The sequence below is a fragment of the Talpa europaea genome (assembly GCF_964194135.1).
Source record: "Talpa europaea genome assembly, chromosome: 15".
In the NCBI taxonomy this organism is placed as follows: domain Eukaryota; kingdom Metazoa; phylum Chordata; class Mammalia; order Eulipotyphla; family Talpidae; genus Talpa; species Talpa europaea.
The window spans coordinates 79,020,426-79,044,339 of NC_140083.1; the positions used below are offsets into that span (position 1 = coordinate 79,020,426).

At 57.2% G+C, this 23,914-nt stretch overlaps 2 protein-coding genes across 2 annotated transcripts in view; both read right to left on the reverse strand.

Annotated features, from left to right (window-relative positions):
• The window catches only part of LOC311185510 (keratin, type II cytoskeletal 6B-like), a gene marked incomplete at both ends in the record, with an annotated part of 110,172 nt that overhangs the window by 26,231 nt on the left and 60,027 nt on the right, over nucleotides 1–23,914 (reverse strand). The gene's annotated exons all lie outside the window — the stretch shown is intronic.
• Nucleotides 12,907–21,102, reverse strand: LOC311185663 (keratin, type II cytoskeletal 71; the record flags this gene model as incomplete). The annotated part of the gene is made up of 9 exons (XM_084256368.1): nucleotides 12,907–13,109; nucleotides 13,896–13,930; nucleotides 14,577–14,797; nucleotides 16,076–16,201; nucleotides 16,403–16,567; nucleotides 16,869–16,964; nucleotides 17,460–17,520; nucleotides 18,164–18,378; nucleotides 20,659–21,102. The coding sequence occupies 9 exons, from the start codon at nucleotides 21,100–21,102 to the stop codon at nucleotides 12,907–12,909; spliced, it is 1,566 nt and encodes a 521-aa protein (XP_084112494.1).

The following is a 23,914-nucleotide window of genomic DNA, read 5'->3' on the forward strand; positions in this document are numbered from 1 at the left end:
CTGCCCACCTGGAGCTTCTACTTGGCAGGCCACGTCCTCGACCTAAGGAGATGGGGCCAGGCACAGGGACAGCACCCTGTTTCTGTCCGGCCTTGGGTGCCCATCCCAGCGCGTGGGGTGAGTTAGTGCAGGGATGATGTGATGGGCGGGACAAGATGGGGACGGCAGCATTGAGGCTGGATCACGACCTCACGAACTCACTTGCACTTTCGACAGTCCTGGAGGCAAAGGACACCTCCGGGCCAGCTGCACACGTGCTCACGGTGACCTTCATGTCCCAAGTTAAACACAGGTTAGCTTTTTTCCAAGAGAGGAACAGTGTCGAAAACAACTGCAGAAAGAACCGGTGTGGAAAACTTGTACCAAGTTCTGAATCGTTTCTTCAATTATGGGGTGCCCTGGGCCACTGCCATGGGGGTAAAGCTGCAAACAGGTCAGCAGAGTCCCTTCCCTGGAGGAGATGCAGGATGTAGGACAGGCCGGGTGGTCTCCAGCCCTTCCTGCAGGCCCGGGACGGCACGCACACCACTGGCCCAGGGCCGGGGTGGCTGTGTGAAGCCCGAGGTAGTGTGCAGTGCCTGACTTGGTTTCGGGAAAAGCTTCATTCCCACACGCTATCCTAGGCAAGTCTTGGCTAGACTCTCCTACAAGAATCCTCTACCTTTGATTCCTCCCCACCCCCTCCCAGTCATGCCCAAGTGATCCATGCAGTGATCCATGCAGAGAGGAGGAGGCTGAAGTCAGAGGGGTGAACACCTGATCCTGAATCCCTCAGCAGAAAGGGTCAGGACTGGGACTCGATCAGGCCCCGCCCCAAGTGCCGACCACAAACCTGCACCTCAGCAGGCCTCAGCCAGAGCCCGTTTTGGCAGCCCTCAGAGACTGCCTGCCGGCTGCACATCCTGGTCACCGGCTGAGAACCCACTGGGCCCATCAGCAGGCCCATCAGCCTGCCCCAGAGGTGGGGCTACTCAGTATGGGAGGAGGTCTTTGTGCATCGAGGGGCAGCTGTGACTGTGGGTGATGTGCTGCGCTCTGGGCTGCCTCTCTAGTCAAATTCATATCCCCTAAAACAATTTTCTCGGATTCCCAAGGTCTCCTGTTCCATTGCCCAGTCCCTGGGCCCCCAGGGCTAGTTGCTCTGAGTGCCACTCTGGCTTTCTGACTCTCTCCGCCTTGGCTTCCCTAGCGCAAAACACGAGGCAGAGCCTCAGGAGCCTGTCAGGCAGTCTCTTCCAAGGGGTGAGAGCTGTCTGATGAGGGCTCTGAAACTGGAGGTTCCAAGAGTCCCCAACAGCTCAGGACGGGGTGGGTCAGAGCCCAGAGGGGCTTTGTGGCAGGTTAGAAGCTTGAGAAGCTGCAGCATGGTGTGGCCTGTGCGCCAGCACCGTGTCGTGCATGTTAACTCCCGTGGGCCTCCCCCTCATGAGGTGGGCCCACTCTTATCCCTAATTTACAGGTGAGGACATGGAGCCCATAGGGGTTAAGCAGCTTGGTGAGTGAGTGACAGGACCCTGGGCCACAGTCTCAGGCAAACATGTCTCAGAAGCCCCGGTCGGCACCACTGGCGGCCCTTGACTCTGACATGGCCAGGAAGAGAGCCACCCAGCGGCTCTGGTGCCCGGCAGCCCATGAGGGCAGTGCACACAGAGGGCCTTAGGTGCCCTTAGGTGCCAGCCTCTGTCAGCAATCCTGAGAGCTGGACGGCGCCCTGGATCCTGGGGGAACCCTTCTCCACTGACTACCAGAACCAGGGTGGGGGAGCTGAGGCCGGGCAGGAATCCAGGAGGTCAGGTTATCCGAACACAACGTCGCCTATTGCCACACACCCCACTCCCTGTCACTGGCAAGACACAGGCAACATCTTAGATGCCTCCGGGGCAGTGTCCTCCAGATGGCGGGCAGCGTCCTCCAGATGGCGGGCAGCGTCTGACGGCTGCCTCCCCAGCACCTCAGTGTGTGCCTGGGTTCAGCCTGCAGCTTCTCCTGCTGTTCCTCATCTCTCCCAACCCCACAACTCCCTATGGCCAAGATACCAGACAGGGCCCCACAGAACTTTGCTCTGGATGAACAGAGGCCACAAACAGGAGGGGATGGAATGGAATGACCCAGACTGAGTGCTAGTTAGCATTTTGGACCCTTTGGGTTGGTTCTCAGAGGGATTAGACTAACTCCTTGCAGGAGATTGTCCCACTCAGAAAAGAAATTCACCTTACTTCATTCGGGTATGCAGCCCCATTTATTTCTGTGACATTAGGCCTGATTTCTTCCAACCCTCCTTTGAAATGAATGGCTGTGGAGAGCTTACCGTGTGCCTGACACTGTGCTACGATTAATATGCAGATATTCATCGTCGATAAAGCATTATTATTTCACTGTTTGCTGAACCTCAGAAAAGACATGTGTCTTAACTAAGGTCACACAGCTAATAATGTCAAATCTCACAGCTGGCTGCTCCAAGAGCTTCTGTTCCCAACCAGCATATAGTGGTGTGTCCAGGGGACTGCAAGGGGCCCAGCACCCCATTATTTCTATCCACCACCCCTACACCGCACCTTACATGAACATACTCCAAAGTGACAAAGTGCACGCCAGCTTTGAGACAGGCCCGCCACCTCATCGCCTCTCCCTAGCTGGATCCCAGCTGCAGAACCCAGTCCTCCCCATGAAGAAATTATGGCAGCACCACCAGGGCCATCAATACCCCAAAGCCCCTGAAGTTGGAGCTCCCCAACTCTTTGGAGTTGTGAGACCTCTCCAATGCCCATCAGCCTGCCCCAGTGGGGTGCACTGAGGAGTGAACAAGAGCTCCATTCACATCCTCCCCATTCCAGCCCCCCAGGGACTCATTCCTCTGGCCCCTCCATTCATGGTCCCCCCCCCATCCCCACCACTGTGCCCTGCTTTCCTCCCCAGGCACTGAGGAGCCCCAACTGGTTCCTGAGTCTGCCCCAGGGTTTTGTCTCACCCATCAGCCTCCTCACCCTCCAGGCCAACCCAGAGGGGCAACCTCATCATCCAGGACAGGGAGACACTCAGCGGCTGCCAATGTCCCACAGCCAGAAAGTCATGACCTGCCCAGCCTCTTGCGCAGTCTCCAGCTGCCAGCAGACCTGGCCATCCCCGAGGGCTGGGCCCCCTCAATCTGGCAGCAATCCGGGCTTCCTATAGGCTGGCACCCTGCCCTCAGCAGAGAACAATAACATGTTGTGGTCTGCAAGACCTCAGACATAACGTGGCTCCATTGTTGGGAGTCTGGAAAATGATCTCATGCTAACCCTGGGAGAGGAGCTCACCCCTGGCCCCCCAAGCACAGCATGGGCCTCCTTGGCTCAACACTCGCCTCCTCATTCCTCTGGCCTTCCTGTCCCCTCCATGCCTCCCACCATCCATGATAGGCAGAATAACGGCCCCCAAAATCTCGACGCCCTGCTCTCTAGGACCGTGACTGGGTTATGCTACGTGGTGAAGGGGAAGGCAGGCTGCAGGGGCTTGCGGTTGTGAATCGGCTGATCTTAAATGGAAAATTGTCTCGCATTTCTAGGTGGGTCGAGTGGGACGCCGGGGCCTTAGATGTGGAGGAGGGAGAGAGAAGGAGGGGCCAGAGCAAAGCCCTGGGAGGAGAACTGAGCTGATGCCAACTTTGAGGAAAGGATGCGAGGGCCTGTGAGCCAGAGCATGGGGCATCCGCTGGAAGCTAGAGAAGGCAAGGAGACAGAGTCTCTCCTAGAGCCTCCCACGGGAACGCGGCCCTGGTGCCACCTTGATCTTAGCCCAGGGATACCCCAGACTCTGATCTCCAAAACTGGGATATTGGTCATTGGCTACAGCAGCAACAGGACGCAGTCACACCGGATGGTGCTTCGACGGAAGGAATCCACGCTGCATCCTCACCCCAGGTTACCTTCTCCCAACTTCAGGGTCTCTTCCCTGCCTCCCCCACCCCTGGCCCCGCCTGCTCCTCCCTCTTCCTGCATCCTGCTCCCCTCAAAGCCTGCCCGCTGCGGAGGATGACCTTTTACTTCATTTACACGCCACTTCACTTCTTAGATGACGTCAGTGGAACAATAGGGAACAGTTTGTCGCCGCTGACTGCAGACCCTCTGCTAGGCGCTTGTTGGGTCTGAGGGATTCTGGGGTCATTGCCAAGGTCGTTGTGCCTTGGGTCCCTGAGTCCCTTCCTCCCCACCCCTCTGCATGTCCGTGCTCCAAGGCTGGCAGTGCCTGGCACCTGCTGACAGGCTCAGGGGCTCCAGCACAGGCTGAGGGTGGAAGTCAGGCCAAAGTGGGCCTGTCCTTTGGTTAGCATTGGATGGGTGAGCCGCCCAGCCCATGCCTGGTCCTGCCCGGGATGGTGGTTGGGGGGGGTCCATGCTGCTTGGTGAAAAGCACCCCATTTTTCCAAGCTTTGTTTTAGTGTGTATGTGTGTGTGCATTTTGTTTTGTTTTGGGGGGTTTGTCTCTCGGCAGCTCAGTGGCCACATCCTGGCCAGGTTGCTTCACCCATTGCTGCCTTGGTCCAGCCTGATCTTTTCCCCATTGTCTTCAGGTCTTCTCCCTGGTGAGGCCGAGAAAGGCAAGGTGGTATTTCATAGGGAAGAGTCTGTGCCACTTGGTGAAGAAAGTCTTTGCCCTGGCACATGGGCCACGATTGGTGTCTCCCGGATGGTGGTGGCCTGGTGGACAAACACAGACATTTCCCAGTGGAGCCAACCCCTCCCTATCCCAGACAGCCCCTGGAGGGCTTGGCCCAAACAACGTGGGCTCCACCTGTTTTCCCAAAACCCCATAACCTTCTTGGAATAGGGAAGCTTCTGGCAGGGAACAGAGAACACCCTTTGTGTTAGAATTTTGTCAGAGGTCCTTCCCCTGAGGAGAACGGGACATGCCTAAGAGGCTTAACTCATAATGACCTCAGCCGGGAGCACAAGATAAAGAGAGTTCTTCACCTGAAAACAGCTCCGGGCTGCCCAGGGATTCTGCTCTCTTCTTCACCCCACCCCTTCATGCAGGTTCCCACGGCCCAAGCCCCCTCCGTGTCCCTCCAGGGAAACGAGTGTGGCTGGGGCAGGACAGTCCCCCTGGCGCGGACAGCTCCAGAGGGAAGAGGACGGAGCAGAGTCAGTGAGAGCCGGGCCTGCTCCCTGGGGGAACCAATCCAGCATGGATCTCTAACACCCCAACATCAAACATCGGGTTCAGGTTACCAAATTGAGCCCCACCTGGTGAGTCAGTGAGGCAGGCGCTTCCAAAGGCCTCCAGCAAAATCAATTACCTGGTCTCGTACCAGGAGGCAAGCCGGGCCTCAGGTTGGGCAGCAGGTTGGCCACGCTCTGTGTTCTGATCCAGGCTGTGGCTGTTTACCACAGACGAGAATTCGAAAACTCGGAGGCAGGGTTTGCGTTCAAAAATCTCCTGAGGGCCTAGGGAAGGAGCATCTTCCATCCGGTTCCAGAACTTCTCTCCTTGTTCTCACTCATCCTGCTCCCAGTAGGTAGGATTGGCCTTCAGCCGCCGCTCAGTGTCCCTGCTCGGGCCCCCGGGCCCCCGAGAAGAATGGCCAACGAGCTTGTGATAGATCCTCTCAGCGGCCTCTGAGAACAGGTGGTTTCTTGGCGGGACCTTCCCTCCCTGAGGGGCACACAGTGCTTTCGGGAGAGAACCAAGAGGGCGCCCTCCCCAGGGCACCCACCGCCCCTACCAGACGCCTCGTGGTGGTTCTGCTCTGTGGAGCTACACAGAACCCCATCCATTCCTCTTCCCTTTGGCAATTTTTTCTCAATTTGGGACATTTCTTAGTTGCCCTCGTCCTCTTACTCAGAGGACACTGATTCCCAGGGGGGATAATGTGTGACCTGAGCTGTCGGACTGCCTGCTTGACCCTGCTGTCCTCGCAGCCAAACCCAACCAGGGCTGGGATTTCTGGCCTCTCCAGAAGGCTTGCTCCTTTCTAATATGTTCACAACTCCTTAAATATTTCCCAAAGACACACATTCAAATGCCACCATATCTGCACACCATCCGTACTGTTATTTTCAGTACTGTTTATTTTAATTGGCTTGCATTTGATGTTTATAGGACAAGGTAACTTTGTCAACTACTAAATCACCTCTTTTCTAATACACATCAGAATAATGGCCAGGACTATAAAACAGGTTGTGACACAGCCTGAAATGCTTCTGCGTCTTGGCAGGACAAGCTGTCTGTACTCCAGGAGGCACAGCTTCCACATGTCTCAGGAGGGGGCCGCCTTCATCTTGCCCCTCTCTCTTCCACCTCCTCCCCAGCGAGCCCCTGCCTCTGGCTCCCCCGCCCAGGGCCCTCGGGGCTGGAACAGACCTCCCCTCTGCTACCTGGCTCCCTGCAGCCCTTCTGCAGCCCCCGAGGCCAGTCCCATCACTGACCTCAGGCCCCGACTCCTACCAAGTGAGGACCCCTCTGCAGGACTTAGGAGAGGCAGGGACGATGGGCAGTGGCTGCTTCACCCTCTAGCATGTCCAGCTGCGGATGTGAGCCAACAGGTACACCTGATCCAGAGTCAGGGAGGTGGCGAGTCCATTTCCGTAATTATACCATTGAGTGTCTGGAAACCGCAAATGAGCACTTCGGAAACCAAATTACAGTCCTTGCAGGTGGGAGGGTGAGGCAGCGAGCAGCAGCTTCTGACCAGGCCGTCAAAACAACCGAGGCTGCGGGAGGTGCAGTCCCGGTGCGTGGGGGGCGCTGGGGCGGCTGAGGCGTCCCCCAACTGCACCTGTGGTGGGTAGTCTGACCTCAGGCAGGGCCAGAACGGATTCCTGGAAAGCGATCACCTCACGGTGCTGGCCCCACCTTGGGGCACTGGGCTCACAACCCTGGCCACGCTCACCACCTCCTGAGGACACCCTGACCATGGACACTCAAGCCCTCCCAGAACTAGTGTCGCAGACATGACGCCTAAGGACAAGCCAGCCATTGTCGTCCGAAGGCACAGAGAAACAGCTTCCTCCAGCACACCCTGCAAGTCGGGTGGGGAGCGGAGGGGCTGGCAACTATGGCCCTAAGCACTTTCCAGTCTCACAGGCCCTCCATGACCTTATCTACACACCATGGGGATGCTCATAGAGCTCTTGGTGATTTACTGTGGGAATATCCTTAAAGAAGCTAACCCAGGATGTGGCACCCAGGAATTCTCAATAGACAATAGCTGTTATCATTATTCTTACTCCAAGTTTATCCCTCTATCTATCTCCCACCTCCCGGACTGGTTTAGCAACCCCCTGTGTCTTCTTCCCCCATTCTCTGACACCCAGAGGGCAGCCAAGGTGCTGAGTTCTGCTCCAGTTAGTGTCCCGAGTGCAGGAATACCCTTAATACGTAGGGCCTGCCCTGGACCCCACTTTAGCGGGCTCTGCTCTGGCCCTCTCCAGCTGCCTTCTCCCCAGAGAGCATGGCGTCTTCAGGCCCACAGAGACAAACTCCCCTGGAGCCATGCTCCCCTGCTAGACGAGCTTATGTCATTCAGAACCAGAGTCTCCTGCCTGCGCTCAACCCCACACCCAGAGCCGTGCACAACTCTTCCCCAGCCCCTCCTCCGGGACACACTGCTTGGCTGGCGGCCACTGCTCTGGGCTGCCGTAGCTGCACTTGGAGCTTGGACATGCAGGCTGGGTTGCATGAGATTCTGGTGCCAGGTCAGTGCCCAAGAAGGAAGAGAAAGGGGTGGGTGCCAGTTAGGCACACTCCCCGCTGCCACATTCCGCCCTGGACTCTGAGGGGTCTGATCCTCCATCCGAGCCGGGCCTGCTGGTCTGGAAGTTGCGCAGACATGAAGGTCTCGGCTGGTTTCGAGGAGGAGGCAAAGTTTCAGAAACTTGGGCTCAAATACATCAGTCTGGGCCATAAGGTGAAGAAAGGAGGAGACAAGCACTCTTGGGCTAGGAAATGAAACTCGATCAGAGTCCCCAGTGACCCCTAGACCTGTGGTTTCCTAGGTCATTTCAGTTCCTGCTAAGAGCAACGGCTAAGAGCCGTGGTGGTGATCGCCTCGAGCATGGCCCGCATCTCCCGTCTCAGCCACAGCAGTGCGAGGAGGTAGTTCCTATTATTCTTCCCACTTTGTAGGAGAAACTCGCACCCTGGCTGGGGAACTTGCTGGAAGCGGCAACCCTGGCAGGTAGTTCTGGGGCCAGCACCCCCAACCCCGAGGCATCACCCCCATGTCGTCACTCCCTGCACTGAACAGCATCCCCTTTCCTATCGCTTTTGATGATTTTCTAAGGCTTTGTAGAGGAGAGAGTGGCTTTATCCTTGCTGTTTAGAGAAGACCCTGAGATACAGAGACATCGCACGATAGATGCTAAGTCAGGGCCCACACTTGAGGCGTTTTCACGCGTCTGGAGCTAATGCAGAAAGGTTTTGCAATGTAGCTTGTGTGTGTGTGACTAAGTGTTATTTAACCTACAGGAATGAACCTTTTCTGCAAAGTGTCCTTCCTTCTGTTAAATTTCCCTTTTATGAATTTATATAGGCAGGGCTGGTAATTGTTGCTTTATTTGATGTCGCATTTGGGCAAAATAAAAGGCTGGCAGCCCTCACGTCTGATCTGAAATCCTAGCTGATCATGGGGTCTCAGTTTCCACCTTTGGCAGGGAGTCCCAGGGCTTCATGAGCAGCTTACCACACCTCGGAGCCCACTGCCTCCCCCTAGGTGGGAGATGCCCTTTGTCACTGTGGAAGAAGGGGGTTCAGGGAGCGCCCGGGCCTGTGCTGACCTGCCTGCCGAAGATGTGCAGAGGGAGCACTGGCCTTTCTGGTCAGGGGGTGCGGTGCCCCCCAACTCTCTGTCCTAAACTTTCCTCAGCCTGCGTGGCCCCCTCCCTGAACCTCCACTTGCCTGTTTGGAGGGGGTGGAAATCAAACAAGAATCTGCCCACCACCCACTTTTGTTCATTATCCCTTGGGAGGTCAAAATCCATGACTCAGGGGCCTCCCCGGTGGCGCAGCGGTTGAGCGCTGGGTTGAGAAGCTGCCCGCAGCCTCTGCAGTGCTGGTTCGATCCCCGGCTGCTCCCTGGCCACCGGAGGAGGGTCCCGCATGGCGCGCAGATCTCTCCTGCCGCCCGCTGCTCCCCTCAGCAGTGTACTTCGGTCCTTCTGCCTGCTCTGCTCCCCGCTCTGGCTCTGGTGAATTCTCTCACCCTCCCGCACTTCTGACTGTACCCAGTGCTTGTATAAATAAATAAATAAATCTTAAAAAAAAATTAAAAAAAATCCATGACTCAGGCACCTGTGATTTGCTTTGAGGATTTTCCATGAAATCGCAGAGGCCCCACTCTCTTGATTTGGCTGGATTCCAGGCCGACCCAAACCAGATCTCTTCAAACCAGAAAAAAATCAGGCCCAAGTGCCGGGAGGTAGTTTGTGGAGGATGAAGGGGTCTGTTTCTGGTGAAGGGAAATACCCCCATGGTCCCTGTGCTTCTGCCGATGCTCCGCGGCCTGCCCTCCGGGGTTGGGTGGGAGACAGCGTCTCTCCTGTCCACTGACATGGGCACTGATAGCGACGGCCAAGAGAAGGAGAAACTCAGGCTTGAAAAATCTCTTTTCTCCTCAATCAGGAGTTGTGATAAGACCACAGTCGGATAAGAGGATGTCAGGGGCTCAGGGCCCTGGGGTTGATTTCCAGGACCTGAGGCTCCCCGCCCTGGGAAGGCCCAGGGTGAGCGAGCCAGGAAAGGGACAGGCTGGCAGGTAACGCACGAGTGACAGGGAGTCGACAGGGCACAACTTCTCTCAGGACAGGCTGCGAGATGGGAGGACACTGGCGTCTCCTCAGAGGATGCTCAAGAAAAGAAGAGACATGTCTGCTGGGAGAGGCACCTTCAGCTCCCTGGACTGGCCACCCCGCCAGTGTCTGAAGAGAGGACAGTGCACAGAAAGGCTGCTTGTGTGGCTGGGCACATCTCTGTCCTGCTTCTCCAGATTCTTGGGGTTTGTTTTGATGCTTCCATCACCAGAGCCCAGTTTCCCAGGATAAACTCCCACCCCGGTCTGCGTCAGCCCAGGCCCACACTGGCCCTGCCGTCCCGCCCACCACCACCTCCTCGCAGCCTCCCTCCACATGCCCGCCTGCTCCTGCCCCAGGAGTTCTGCCCAGGAGCCCAGCGCCGCAAGGGAGCAAGAGTGGAGCTTGTTCTAGGACACCATTCAGGGGCTCGAACTCTGAGGTTGACAGGTGCCAGCGCGGCCAGAGGCCAGAGCCTCGGCAGGAGGCCTGCAGCGGGAACAGACGGGTTCCAGGCAGGTGGGTGAGCCCAGCCAGTGCCTGAGATCCTGAGGCCCAAGCTTCAGAGGAGGGAGCGTGGCAGATGCTCCTGCGGGGAATGGGCAGCGAGCCTGCAGGGCGTCAGGGTGTGGTGGAAACGCACAGCAGCAGGCTGGCAGGAGCGAGGTTCCCACAACAGCAGCAGGATGGGCGTGTGGAGAGTGTGGGCTTTAGGGAGACAGACCCATGGAAGCTTGGCTCTGTGTACTGACTTCGTGGGTCCAGGGCTGAGCATCAGAGCTGATGCCCGTGACATGCCCGGCCCAGGAGGTTCTGGCCCCTGGAGGTGCTCAAAAACCTCAGTTTCCACTCCCTCCTCTTAGACCCGCATCTGCTGCTCAGGTCTGAAGTGTGGGAAGGGCCTGGGGATCAGGTTTCACAGGTGGAGACAAGCAGCTGAGCCTTGGTCAAGGTCAGGAGGACTCAGCCCCTCAATGGCCTTCCCTGGGTGCCTTGTGGAGGCCCCTTTTGCTCTCCATGCCTGGATGTCCTAAGGTGACAGCCTCCACATCCACGGCCAGCCTGAGCCACACAGCAGCCCCTGGGAATCCCCCGCCATGCTGCAGCCCCCTGAGCAAGGGGCCCCAAGGACCAGCATCTAAGCACAGTGGCAGCTTGAGTCAGAGCCTGTGAAGGACGTGCCAGCACAGAGCACACAGGGGACGGTGCTGGAAAGTACTAGTTAAGCTCCCCAAAGGGGAGCTAAGAAAAGGTCTCGGAAACATGGGACACTGGGCAAGCCTCCAGGTCCTTCACCCCTGTGTTTGAGGAAAAGGCACATGTCCTGGCCCAATCCTCTCTCCCCTCCTCCCTTACCCTTGGCCAAGCTCAGTGCCTCTACCCCTGGGAGGTCCTGCCCCCACCCCTCAGCCCCATTTCAGGCCTAGTGCTGTCTCTGGCCAGTCTCTGTCTCCAGCCAAGAGAGCCCAGCATCGCCATCACACCTGGTGACTGGCCTCCTGAGCTTCAGTTCCTCTCTGTGGTCTCAGAGACCAGGCACGGGCAGCAGGGGGCCCTGTCCAGTACGGGAGCCCATGTCAAGTGTCCTGGGCCCTGGGGCTGCCCGTTAGTCTTGTGCTCCTGTCTGGATTCAGCGTCTATGTTTGCACCTCATGTTTGCACCAGTTTTTCCTCTGCCTGCACCTTTCCCAAGGGGCTCCTTCTGCCTATAGGGTCAGAAGCTTCCAGAGTGCCAGGAGCGTAACTGAGGGGTGATCATTTTGCTTTTTCTTTCTCCTGCATCCCGTCTGCAGAGCGTCACTGAGCTGTGGGGCGAAGACAGCAGCACAGGGGCCCGGGGTGAAGGCAGGACTCGGGGCCCATCACAGTGCCCCCCACCCTGGGGCCAGCTCCCTTTCCTGCCCTTCACCTCTGCTCATGCCCCAGGCCCCACCACCACGCCGTGTCTCAGCAATTGGCCGTGGCATAAAAAGTCTAGGTTATTAAGCACGAGTTTGCTTTCTATGAGTGTTTTCTTTTTATGAGGCGTTAGTCCATCCCTGTGTCTCTGTCAGAGCTCACCCTGTCGATGGTAACCCCTTGATGCCACCTCCGCTCCCCTACCCCAAGACCTCGCTGCAGGTGCTAGGGTTTCAACCTCTCCTTCTCCCGACTCCATTCCTGCAGACTGCGCCGGGCACGACGCTCTCGCTACCCCCTACTTCCTGCATGGATACCTGTCAGCAGAGCCCTGCCTTCCTGCCAGGAGAAGCCAGTTCTCAGGAAGCAGCCAGGGTTCCTGTCAGGACCAGGACCATTCAGGACACAGACCAGGCACATACACTCTCCCTGCCTCGCCTGCCTTCTCCCCAACTTTCTCCCAGCTCTGCTTCACACCCCGTCTCCCTGCATCCCCCGGGTGCCCCGCCCCCCTGGCATGTGCGCCCCGAGAGCACCCAGAAGCACAGGCCGTGCGGGCGGAGCGCAGCGAGTGCCGTGTGTGTCTGCGCGCAGCGCGCGGGGCCTGCTGGCGGGAGCGGGAGCCGAGGCCCACGTGCGCACCTGGACTACTCGGAGACCACGCCATCAGATCGTGCTGTTTATTGAGGATGCCATGGGGAGGTCTTTGGGAATAAAGGAGAGGTAGACGGTGCCCCCTCCTCTCTGCTGCGTGCGGGAGGGGCGGACAGACCCTGAGCTGTGCTTGGTTCCACTCAGAATGGGCGTGAGGCTGAGCCAGGGTGGGGTGGGGACCGACTGCTCTTGGCTGCTTGGTCTTCAGTTCTTCTTTCCTTGAGCCCAGAGCCAGCACAGGCAGGAGCTGGGTCAAAGCCCGCAGTGTGAGGAGGAAGCCTCATCTGAGATCCACGGGCCAGGCAGATTAGTCAGCAGCCAAGCCAGAGGACCGAAGACTGGTTGCCAGGGCTTGAGCCGGGGGCTCAGCGAGGAGGTGGGCGCAAGCACGTTCAGGAAGGAACTTCACTGAGCTCAGCTGTCCACACCTGCCCAGGCTCAGGAAGGCACGGGCTGAGGGAGGAGGGCAGCCAAGGCCAGCAGGGTGGGGGTGAGGTTGACAGCAGGCTGGTGGGGCGGGGAAGGGGCTGACTGGGCTGGGAGAGCACATGTGGAGCAGGGGGTGGCGGACGGCATGGAGCAGTGTTCTCTACCGACTGGCTTTCTTGGAGGGGGCGCTCAGACTGGAGCCCTTCCCCAGGGTATCCTTGTAGTCGCTGGCACCGCCCCGGCTCCGGCCCTCCCCGCCGCGGACGCTGCACACGCCAGAGATGCAGCTGGTGCTGTTGGCCACGTAGCCGCCGCTGACGGAGCTGGGCCGGAAGCCGTTGCCACTGGTGCTGCTGATGATGGCTGCAGGGTTGGGGGTGGGGGGTGAGAGAGAAAGAGAGAGTCAGCACCCCAGACAGAGCGGCAGTGGGATCGGAGGAGGCTGCCCGTCCTCAGGACAGATGGGGGTTTTCTTGGACAATGAGTCGGATGGGGTCTCTGGCTGTAGCCACCCCAACCCCCAGGGAAAATACCCTAGAAAGAGCCCCCCCATGCCCTTACCCTGCCTAATCCAGTTTTAACCAATCTGGATGGTTCTTAACTCTCAGATGTCCTGCTGTGCCAGGGGCCCAGGGGCCACTAAGGTCCCTCTTTTTTGCTAAGCTTCTTAGACTCCAACCTCTCCTGCTGTTAACTACCCATGGATGCACCTTTCAGAAGCTCAGATTTAACTCTCTCTGTACTGCTGAGAAGCCCAACGGTTCACATTGTCAGCTTGGCCTCCCAAGTTCCCGTTCACAGTTTACCTCAGCACCTTAATTCCTGGGCTCAGCACCACCCGCAAGGCTGGCTACCCAGGTCTCACACAACCACGATCGCTTTCTTGCCCAACATCCTCTGCTTCCCAGCCCTGCGGGGACAGCCTTCCTTGCTGCCATCCCCAGGCAAGAGGAGGCCGAGAGACAAGGAGGAGGCAGCCCTGGGCGGGCGTCAGGAGGCCTGATGGTTGCCCGTGACTGCCTGTGTGATCTCAGGCAGAGCTTTTTCCTCTCTGAGTCTGAGATGCTCATCTACACACACTGGGGATGACTAAGGCTGTTTCCAGTCGGAAAATCCTGCAATTTTTGGTGCAAGCAGATGAGTACTTACAGATGCTGACAGGGGAGGGAAATTCTCCTGACATCCTGTTAGGGAGAGAAATAAAATAAGAGTGAGCCGTCACTCTACCCATGATTTATTAACTTCCATGACGGTGCCCTGACCAGCCTGACATGGGGTTCTGAATCCAACTGGCACCTCTGGAAATCCCGTGGCTTCGTAGGCACAAGCAGAGTCTAAGAAGCTGTGGAGGCCACTCCTGAATCTTTGGGATAACCAAGCAACAACTCAAGTCGAAAAGCAGTTGGCATGAGGCGTTGTGGGGGTGACAAGGACACTTCCCCAGGTCAGGCCTAGACACTGAGCCTTTCTGACTCTCAAGAACTCTGGGGGCGCTGGAGTGGCTGCCCTGGGCCTCCTCCGATAGGCCCGCACTGCACCAGGATGGGTGAAGAAGATGGGCAAGAAGGCGTAACATAGTAATGGTGGGGCTTGGGGGATCAAGGGCCCAGCATCTGGGCCCAAGTTGTGAGCATTAAGTGAGCTAATCCACACAGCACAGGCCCTGGTGCAAAGTGAGCAATGATGTCTGGGTGGGATTAATACTATTATTATTCCTTCCCGACCACCCCTTCCCTACCCAAGAACTCTTTTCTGGGTTAGGAGGTCTTAGCTTTCTCCGTTGGTCCTTCCCCAACCCTTCGCGCCCTCCTGCCAGAGCCGCCCGCGCACCTGCACTCCTCGCCCTCCAGCAGCTTGCGGTAGGTGGCGATCTCCATGTCCAGGGCCAGCTTCAGGCTCATGAGCTCCTGGTGCTCCCGCAGCATCCGGGCCAGCTCCTCCTTGCTCTGGTGCAGGGCGCCCTCCAGTTCGTCCAGCTTGGCCCGGGCGTCCTTCAGGGCGCTGTCCCCCCGCTGCTCGGCGTCGGCGATGGCCGTCTCCAGGTTGGAGGCCTAAGGAGGATTTGGAGAAGTTGGAAAAATGGGAGGGGTCTGGAGTCACCACATCCAAATCCCACTGGTTCTTCCCGGCCTGAGCAGAGGCAGCAGCTCCACCCCGTGCCACCCCTGCTCCTCTCTAAGGCTGGGATCCATCCTAGTGCTCGTAGGTCCTCCCTGAGCTCTGACCCACTGCCTTGGGCCCAGATGCTGGTGGTTATGAAAAACAGTGTGCGCTGCGCTCCTGCGATGACCTCGCCTGGCACCACGGCAGCGCGGGGCAAAGCCTCGCTGCGCTGCCGACAGTCAGGAGCTGGGCCTTCTGCTCTGCCTGTTTAAAGTCTGGCAGGAGAGAGCGTTGGGATATGGTGCTGCCTGGACAGCGACAGTGGCTGTCTGGGCACATGGGCCGCGGGTGTAGGGAAGGAGTTTCCCTGGGACCAACCGCTCACAGGTGCTGCCATGCGCCCGGCACCACACCAGCCCTTCACAAGCCCCTTCTTTGCCTCACCTCACCTGCTCCTTCCAACACCTGGGCAGTCAAGACAGGTAACTTGCCCGGTGTCGCAGAGCTAGGAGGTAAAGCCCGTGGCAGAGTGGGAAGAGCGCTGAATAAGGAGACCTGGGTTTGCATCACGGCCCTGCCACTGAGCAGCAGAGCCACCCACTGCACCTCTCTCCTAACCTCAGTTTCCCCATCATAACATTGGGTGACACTCACCTCACAGGTCTTTGTGAGGCTCTGGCATGATAAATCAGAGGAATGGCTGCTCTGCTTATTATTTATAGGCATCTTGCCTTTCTGCCTATGGAAGCTGAGATTGGAGCCCATGCTCCTGAGTGCTGAGTAAGGCCTGAATAAACACAGGCGGCAATTTCATGGCACTCTTTGAGACCACTCCACCTCCATCCTGTCGTCAACAAGTGTCTAGTGAGCTGCTACTATGGATGCCAGGAGAGCAATGGGAACAAAGCAGCCAGCTCCCTGGCCCTCCTAGTCTGCAGAAGAAGGGGCAGGCAGGTGCTGGCCAGTTACAGAAGTGTGACCACAGGGGGCACAGGTGCTAAGAGAGCACACTCATTGGGACTGGGGACGGAGGATGTGGGCCTAGGCCAGCCTGGGGGGTGAGAGAGGTTTCTGGGGCAGGGGATTTCAGCAGAGACCCCTGGGGTGAGGCTATCACCTCATGACCCATGAGCAGAAAGTGGCCAGAGACGTAGGGGGCTGGCATCTAACTCACCCCCCTCCACCGGTGCCACCGAGCCCAGGACCCAGACTGCCAGTTTCCTCACCTGCTTCTTCACGTTCTCAATCTCTGAGCGCAGCCTCTGGATGAGCCGGGTGAGCTCGGAGATTTCATTCTTGGTGTTCTTGAGGTCGTCCCCATGCCGGCCAGCTGCCAGCTGCAGCTCTTGGAACTGGGACCCCAAAGCACAGAGCCAAGGATGAGCACAAGGACCGGTGTATGTCCTGGGCATGCAGGACGTCTCGGGGGTGCCATGTTATGGGGGGCAGGGCATGTGAACTGGACATTCTCTCTGTTCCGGGAACAACCAGGCCCAGCCTCTCACCTGCTGGGGTCACCTTCCCCAGCCCAGCCCAGCCCCAGCCCCGCTCACCTTGGTCTGGTAGAGGGCCTCGGCCTCAGCCTTGCTCTTCAGGGCAATATCCTCGTACTGGTTGCGGACCTCGTCGATGATGCTGTCCAGGTTCAGATCACGGTTGTTGTCCATGGACAGGATGACGGACATGTCACTGATGTGGGACTGGATCTGAGCAATCTCCTGCAGGGCACATGGGGACAGTCTCAGAACTTGACTGCTGTCAACTCCTGGCCGCAAGGTGACTAAATCCCAGTGATGCCAACTTAGAGGCCCCCAAGCAAGACTGTTGCCCCTGGTCAAATCGTGATCCCTCTGGACCCCTACAAGCCCCTGCCGCCATGGGGCAGGCTCATTTCCTTCCCACCCAGAGGGTGGAGATTGAGGAGCCCAGGGCTGAAGTGGGAGGAGAGTGGCTAACAGCCCCCCCAGAGCAGAGTCCCACAAGCTGCCCTCTGAGGTGGGGAGTAGGAGGCAGACTTACTCCTTCGTAGAGACACTTCAAGAAATTGACCTCCTGGTTCATGAAGTCCACCTTGGCCTGCAGTTCCACTTTACTGACGTAAGCTGCATCCACATCCTGAAAGATGCCCCAGCCACACCCTGGTCACTGCGGCTGCAGCACAGCAGGCAACACCCACCCCCGCCTGGGTGCCTGGCACAGGGAAGCTGCCCAATGCTCTTTGGAGGCTCATGGGAAGTGAGGGGGCAAATGGCCCAGCCCTGCCCACCCTGAGAATTCACTCCCTCAGCAGGACACTTGCCCCTGGCAGGAAGGGGGCCCAGCCAGGCCACCACTAGCCACCCTTCTGACATCTGAGCTAGGCCCCACAGCTGCGGAGAGCCCTGCATGTCCTCACCATGAGCAAACCTCATCCACATCAAACACTCCAGAAGGCCTGAAAACAAAACCTGCCCAATTTGTGGCTCCTTCCCTGCGTAGTGTCTCAGGGTGGCTTCCCTGCCTTCCCCTCACTATTTCTGAAAGGGGTCACTTTCTCAGAGCAGAGCACGCTGGCCAGGCCAGCCCCTCTGGGCCCAGGCCAGCCCCGTCTCAGAGCCTGCCTCCCCTCACCTTCTTAAGCAGCACAAAGTCGTTCTCCGCAGCTGTCCGCTTGTTGATTTCCTCTTCGTACCTGCGGGGACACCGGGCTTGGTCAGTAAACACATCTCCCCAAGAACCCCGTTTGCCCAGAAGACCCTGTGCCTGTCAGAGGGCACAGGCACTGGAGGGCTGGCCTGGGCCCGTGGCCAGGAAGGCTTCCCGGAGCAGGGACAATGGTACACACGTTTGGAGAAGAACATTGAAGGTCTGACTTCAAAAACGAAGAAGGCGCATGTAGAGCGAATGTCCCGTGGGAAATCTCAAAGGAAGCAAGAAGCAACCTCCTCCCTCAAAATCTGAATAAAACTTTAGAAATGAAAAGGGCTTCCTTATGCCCAGTACAGTGCTGGGACGTGAATGGATTTAAGCCCCTTTTAACCAATGAAGACAGAGAAGCTCTGGGGACACATGAGTGGTTTACCCAAGGTTTCCTTCACCCCAGAGACAGAGAGAACGAGAGAGCTAGCTGGCCACTGCCCAGCTAGCTGGACACTTGTCCTAAGTGCCCAGCCAGAGGCTGGAGGAACGGGGAACAAGTTTGAGAGTTTGGGGTGAGATTCTTCTTGGTATGAGCAGGACACAGCCCACCACCTCCCATTCTTTAAGTAAGAAGCTCTCCTCCAGGATGAGCTCAGAGGGACAGGACAGTTGTCCAAGCCGGGCCCCCCCCTCACCTCTTCTTGTAGTCCTCCACCACGTCCCGCGTGTTCCGCAGCTCCGAGTCCAGCCTCACCCTGTCCCCGGACAGCGTCTCCAGCTGCTTGCGCAGGTTGCTGATGTAGCCCTCGAGGATGGGCTCCAGGTTGTTCTTGCAGTTGTTGAGGTCCAGCTGCTGCAGCAGCTCCCACTTGGTCTCCAGCACCTGGTTCTGCTGCTCCAGGAACCGCACCTGAGACCCAACAGAACCAGTTGTGTCCCGGCACGTCACACCAGGCCCTCAGTGGCCGCTGTGCAGAGCCTTCAACCTGCATTTCCTCCTTTGGCCCTCACAAGAGTTGCAGAAAGTGGACAAATCCTTCACTACAATTGATGGGAAGGAAGGTGAGGCACAGAGATGTTTACCTCCTCCCAAAGTTTAAAAAAGAGGAGCCAGAGCTGAACCTAGACATGACTCCCTGTCACCCCGCATCCAGCTACTCAGAACCCAGCATGGCCAAACCAGCACAGCTCAGACGAGCCTGAAAACACCAGGACAGGGTCAGACTGGGACCCCTCTGGAAAGGCTGGCCATTCTGAAGAAGGAAGGGTGTCTTCATTGTGCGGCATGTCAAGTTCTACAGGCTCAGTGGGCCAAGAACTTCCAGTCTGAATTCCTGCGTCAGGCTCTCACCCCACCTGTTCCTTCTCCCCTCATCCTGCGCCTCAGAACCATCTTCCCCAGAGCAAGTGTAGACGTGGATGGAGCTTCTTGTGCCAGGGGGACCTTGCCTGGCCAGAAAACTGACCCGAGGGAGTGGATCTGCAAACACCTCTCTGGTTTGGTTCGGGGAGGCACAGATTTTAGAATGTGGCTTCCCTTTATCTGAGCAGAGCTACTAAATAACTGAAATGAAGTTGTGTCCTCTAAAGTCAGACACAGGAAAGCAGAAAGCTGTCTGGGTACACTGTTGAATGCTGGGACGGGGCAGCCACCGAGCAGCTTGCCTCCAGTGGTCCTACCCAGCATTTGGTTTCATTTAACCAATCCTGACTTTTTCATGTCTATCTACCAGGTGGGCATTAAGCACAGGGTAAACCTATACCCAGGATACTGCAACCCACATCTGGACCAGACACTGGATCTGGACCTCTGTTAGGATGCCTGGAGCTACGGGACTGTCCTCCTCTAGAGACCGAAATCAGCTGGGACCCGTGCATGCCTCAGCCTGCTTCCGCCCCACCCAGGCAGCTGCCTTTGTTCACAGAGGTGACCACCTTCACATTCATTTCTCTTTCCAGGCCTCCAGATTTTACCCCTTAATGAGATTGGACCAGCCCAGCCAAAGGTCAGTCTACTCCCTTCCTCCAGACCCTCCCCTCAGGACACTTTGAGCTTCCAGATGTGAAAGGTTCAAAGAAGAGGCCACAGAGGCAAGCAGAGCAGACCCTGACATACAGAGGAGCTGCGCTCTGGTGGCCACTGACCCTCTCAGGCACTGACTTTGTCCTGGGTTGACCTGTCCTTGGTGCCTGTTGTCATGTAGCCAACGCAGCCCTCTAGTCCCCAGGATTGGGTCTGGGGCAGGAGGCGGCGCCCAGGTTCCCCTCCCTCCCCCTGATGACCTTGGCATGGCGGTTATCTCCTGCTCTTGCTGACTCATCAAGTGGGAACAACAATTTCTTATCTACCGAAAGTCAAGTCAGCATCTATCTAAGCTGCACGATCTCTCCAGGCCTCTTCCATGCCTTTGATTCTTCCCTCTCGGTACCCTGCCCCTCACTTTCCAGAGATGAAAATGATAACAGCAAGAACCACCATCTGGAGAGTACCTAGTATGTGGCAGGCGTTATGCCAAGATCTCACATGCATTTTCTTTCATGCACCAGGCAAGGACCCCAAGAGATAGCTCGTTACCTGCATCACAGACATGAGGATAACTAACTCTCCACAGCACACACTGCTAAGTGAAGGGGCTAAGGGCCAGCGCCAGGCCCCAGCAGTGCCCCCTGAGTATCTCCTCCCCATCTTGCTGCCCCGCCTCTGGAGAGCTCCTCGGCCAATGGAACTGAACCCAGACGAGGCTCCCCATCACCCACTGCCGTGGCCAAGCCACCCCTAAAAGACCTCGCACTGATACACCTGCTCCACTGGTCATATGATGAGTGGATGAACGGGGAGGACAAGCTTCTCCCTCTGCTCTAGGACAGAGTCCCTCTCACTGACTGTTTCTATACAAAGCCAGTGTCAGTCTCGAGCTTAGCAATGACACCCAGCTGTCCTTTAAGTAAGAGGCAGGCTCTTCCCTTTGGGGGTCCTGCAGGTAACCCTGGTAAACCTCTGCCAGTTGCAACTTATACCTTCTCTTGGGAAACACTCTACAGGGAATCTTAGATAAATCGCCCTGATGGTAGATAGTACCTGCCTTGTCCATAGCCAGTGCGCCCTCATGTCTAACCCAACCCCTCCTGCTGTAACAGCAGCGCATGTTCCAAAGGGCACTCACAGTTTCCCCGGCCCTAGCAGACCCACCTTGTCGATGAAGGAGGCGAACTTGTTGTTCAGAGCCTTGATCTGCTCCCGCTCCTGGGCGCGCACCTTCTGGATCTCGGGGTCCAGCTCCACGTTGAGGGGGGCCAGGAGGCTCTCGTTGACAGTGACTTGATGGATGCCCCCTGGAGGGCACACGGTTGGACACGAGGGCCCCAGGGCCACGCTGCCAAACATGCTGCCCGCAAAGCCGCTGGCCCGGCCCCGGCCAAACCCGAAACCACTCTTTCCGCTGCCACCGGCCATGTTGAGGGAGATGGTCCGGATGCCCCCCAGGCTGTAGAGGCTCCGGCTGCCAAAGCCCCCGCTGAGCCCTTTGCCTCCTGCCCGGTAGGAGGACGAGCTGCCCCCCGAGAGCACGGCCGAGCAGCCGCTGAAGCCCCCCTTGGTGGCAGCTCCCGACTTGCAGGTGAATTGGCGGCTCATGTTGCTGGAGGAGATGAAGCAGAAGGTGCAGAAGGGACGGAGGTCGGTTCCCACACAGGTGCTCAGGTCGCAATGAGGACTGGCAGGTGCCCTTCCTTATATGTGCTTGGCACTGGGGCTTGTGGATGGGCAGTCAAGAGCTTAATTCGTGGGTTTGGCTTGCCTGGGAGCAAGAAGTCATTTTCTCTGTGCTGAGCTAGAGATCAAGCCCTCCCCACCTCTGAAACAACATGAAACCTTCAAATTGCTGGGCTGGCAAGCCTTGCTCATGTAATTTGGGTCTTATCTAATTAACCCGCTGTTAGAGGGTAATTTGCCCCAGGCCCAGCGCTCCAGGGGGATAACACCGGGCACTTCACCACCCCATCCTGATTAATCTTGTCTGGTTGTGGGCTTCCTCTTGGGGTACAGGGGACAGTAGGGGATGGACTTAGCTGGACAGGACAGCTAGTGGGGAGGTTATCTGCTGGTTCCAATGATCGCTGTGTCCGTCATTCAAGTATTCACCACACCCACAATGGCCTCTTCTTCTGACCCGGAGAGAACAGCAGCTCTCTCTGCTGGGGCCTTATGGGTGGGGTCACCCTCTTCCCCACAGGGGACATGAACAGCCCAGACAGAGCCAACCATGGACACGAAGCCATGTGTTTTTTGTAAGTTCCCAGGGAAAGGGACCAACACGCTTCTCCTCACCCAGACTCCCACAGTGAGGCAGGCTGGGGTGTGCGCAGGGCGACTGACATCCTCAAGCACTGGGCAGAATGACAAGAAAGAGGAGGCGGAAACTGGGGCAGGTAGGTAACTGCAAAATTCAGGCAGTCAGCTGGGAAGAGACATGGAGATGGCAGGCTCCCCAGGCAGAGGAGCGAGGAGGCTCCTGGTGGTTTATTTCATCATTTCTCTCTTCCCTCCAGTGCGCATCTGCTAGTAAGACTAGGAGCAGCGTGAGGACAGGAACCATCTGCTCAGAGTTCAAATAAAGAAGCTCCTGTCGCGGTGAGGCTCATTCCTGTCGCATGTCTCCAGACCCACAGCAGCCAGGAATGCAGGCTGGCAGCTCGGCCCCTTGAGGGCAGGTCTCCCAGGAGAAGCACCGAGCATCCTGCTCCAAACTCCTGTGGCCCTGCCACCCCCGCCCCCCCCCCAGTCCTGTCTGCAATCCCCTCATCCTGGGTCTCTGGCTCCTGCAGTAGGCCCAGGCCTCGCCTGTGAGCAGCCGCTGTTGGGCCCCTGTTCTGCCCGTGGCTGCCTCTGCCCCGCGGCCTGCTGGCTGTGATTTTCTCTGATACACATGGTGGCTCCCTACCCAGCCTTCAGCATCCCACAGCCGCTGTGCCCCTGCAACGTCCCTCCTAGCCATTCCCCACCTGATCCAACAACATCTCACCCTCAGGCCTCATTCTCAAATTCCTCCAAAGCATTGCCAACCTGTTCCTTCCTAGTCAAAAGCACTTTCTCTCCCTATCCTTCTGCTCTTTCCAAATCCCACCTAAAACCCTGGGTTTAACCCCCACCCCAGTGTTGACTCCGTGTTCCTGTGGCCTAGTTCTGTGTCCCTCTTGGCCCCCTGCCACCCATGGACTCTGAGCTCTGGGCCCAGGACCAGCCTCTGGACATCCCTTCCCAGGCGATGAGGTGAGAGGACAGAGGAGCAGCAGCCCAGCGAGGGATGGTGCCTCTTCCGGGAGCATCTGGGCCGGGCCCATCTCGTCCAGGCCTCAGCTTCCCCGACTATCAAGGGATAGTAAACTCCTCATGGGGTGATTGTGACAGTGACATCTGTTAATTCACGTCAAGTGCTCAGTAAGTGCCTGGTGTTCGATGGTCAATAAATGTTATTAATACCAGAAAAGAGAGTAAGGTAGGATTTGGAAACCCTCCTGCCCTGTCTCTTCTCCTCCACCTCCTTCCTCTCTTGGGGAGAGGCCTCTTCCTCACTGTGCCGTCTGCTACTCGAGGGCCAGGGGGACCAGGTTCAAGGAATCTCTCCACCCAGACCATCTCTGACAGTGCAAAATTCTCCATCACAAATGATAAGTGCTGAATAAGTGCTTGGCAAGAACAAAACTCAATAGGGAGCACTTTTCAAATAGTGAGTCTACTGATGTTGATCCATTTATCAAATATCTATTGAGCACCACGAAGTGCTAAGGAGGACAATACGAAATATCCTGCCCTCAAAGAAATCGGTTTCTGGATCCCTGCAAATGCAAATTCCTCCTGGGAAAAGAGCCTCATCAAGCCATTAGCAAGCCATGAACACCTTAGTGTGAATTAGTTAATGAAATACTGGCCATTAGGAATGAGACAATGTTGTTGATGAGGATGATAAGAGAGGAAGGAAAATGCTGGGCACCCACAGGAAGGGAGGGCCCAGGGGGGGTTCCTTGGGTGCTTGTGTTTTTTGCTGGAGGGAGAAAGGAGGGACAGAAGAAATCCAGGACAGGGACACAGTTCACCAAGGTCACAAAGGCCTTCGTTGAGATCTGGGGAGACTCAGGAGAGGAAGAGACAGAGCCACCTGCTTTGGGAGGCGCCTTGGGCTGGTGGCAGAGACAGGATGTGCTCTATCCGGTGCCAGCTCCATCTGCCCCTCCTACCCTTCAGGGGATTGCCCAGTTTTCTAGGTGGGAATTGAATTCTGAGCCTTGCTTGGCCCAGCAGATTGCAGTTTTCTCACCTGTGAAATGATGGGAGCAAGTCAGATCAGAGAATCAAACCCCCACGTTACCAGGAACACCTTGCCTAGACATTCAGAAAATACTTAATTAATTTTTATAGCCAAAGTGTTTTATTTGGTTGACCATATAAT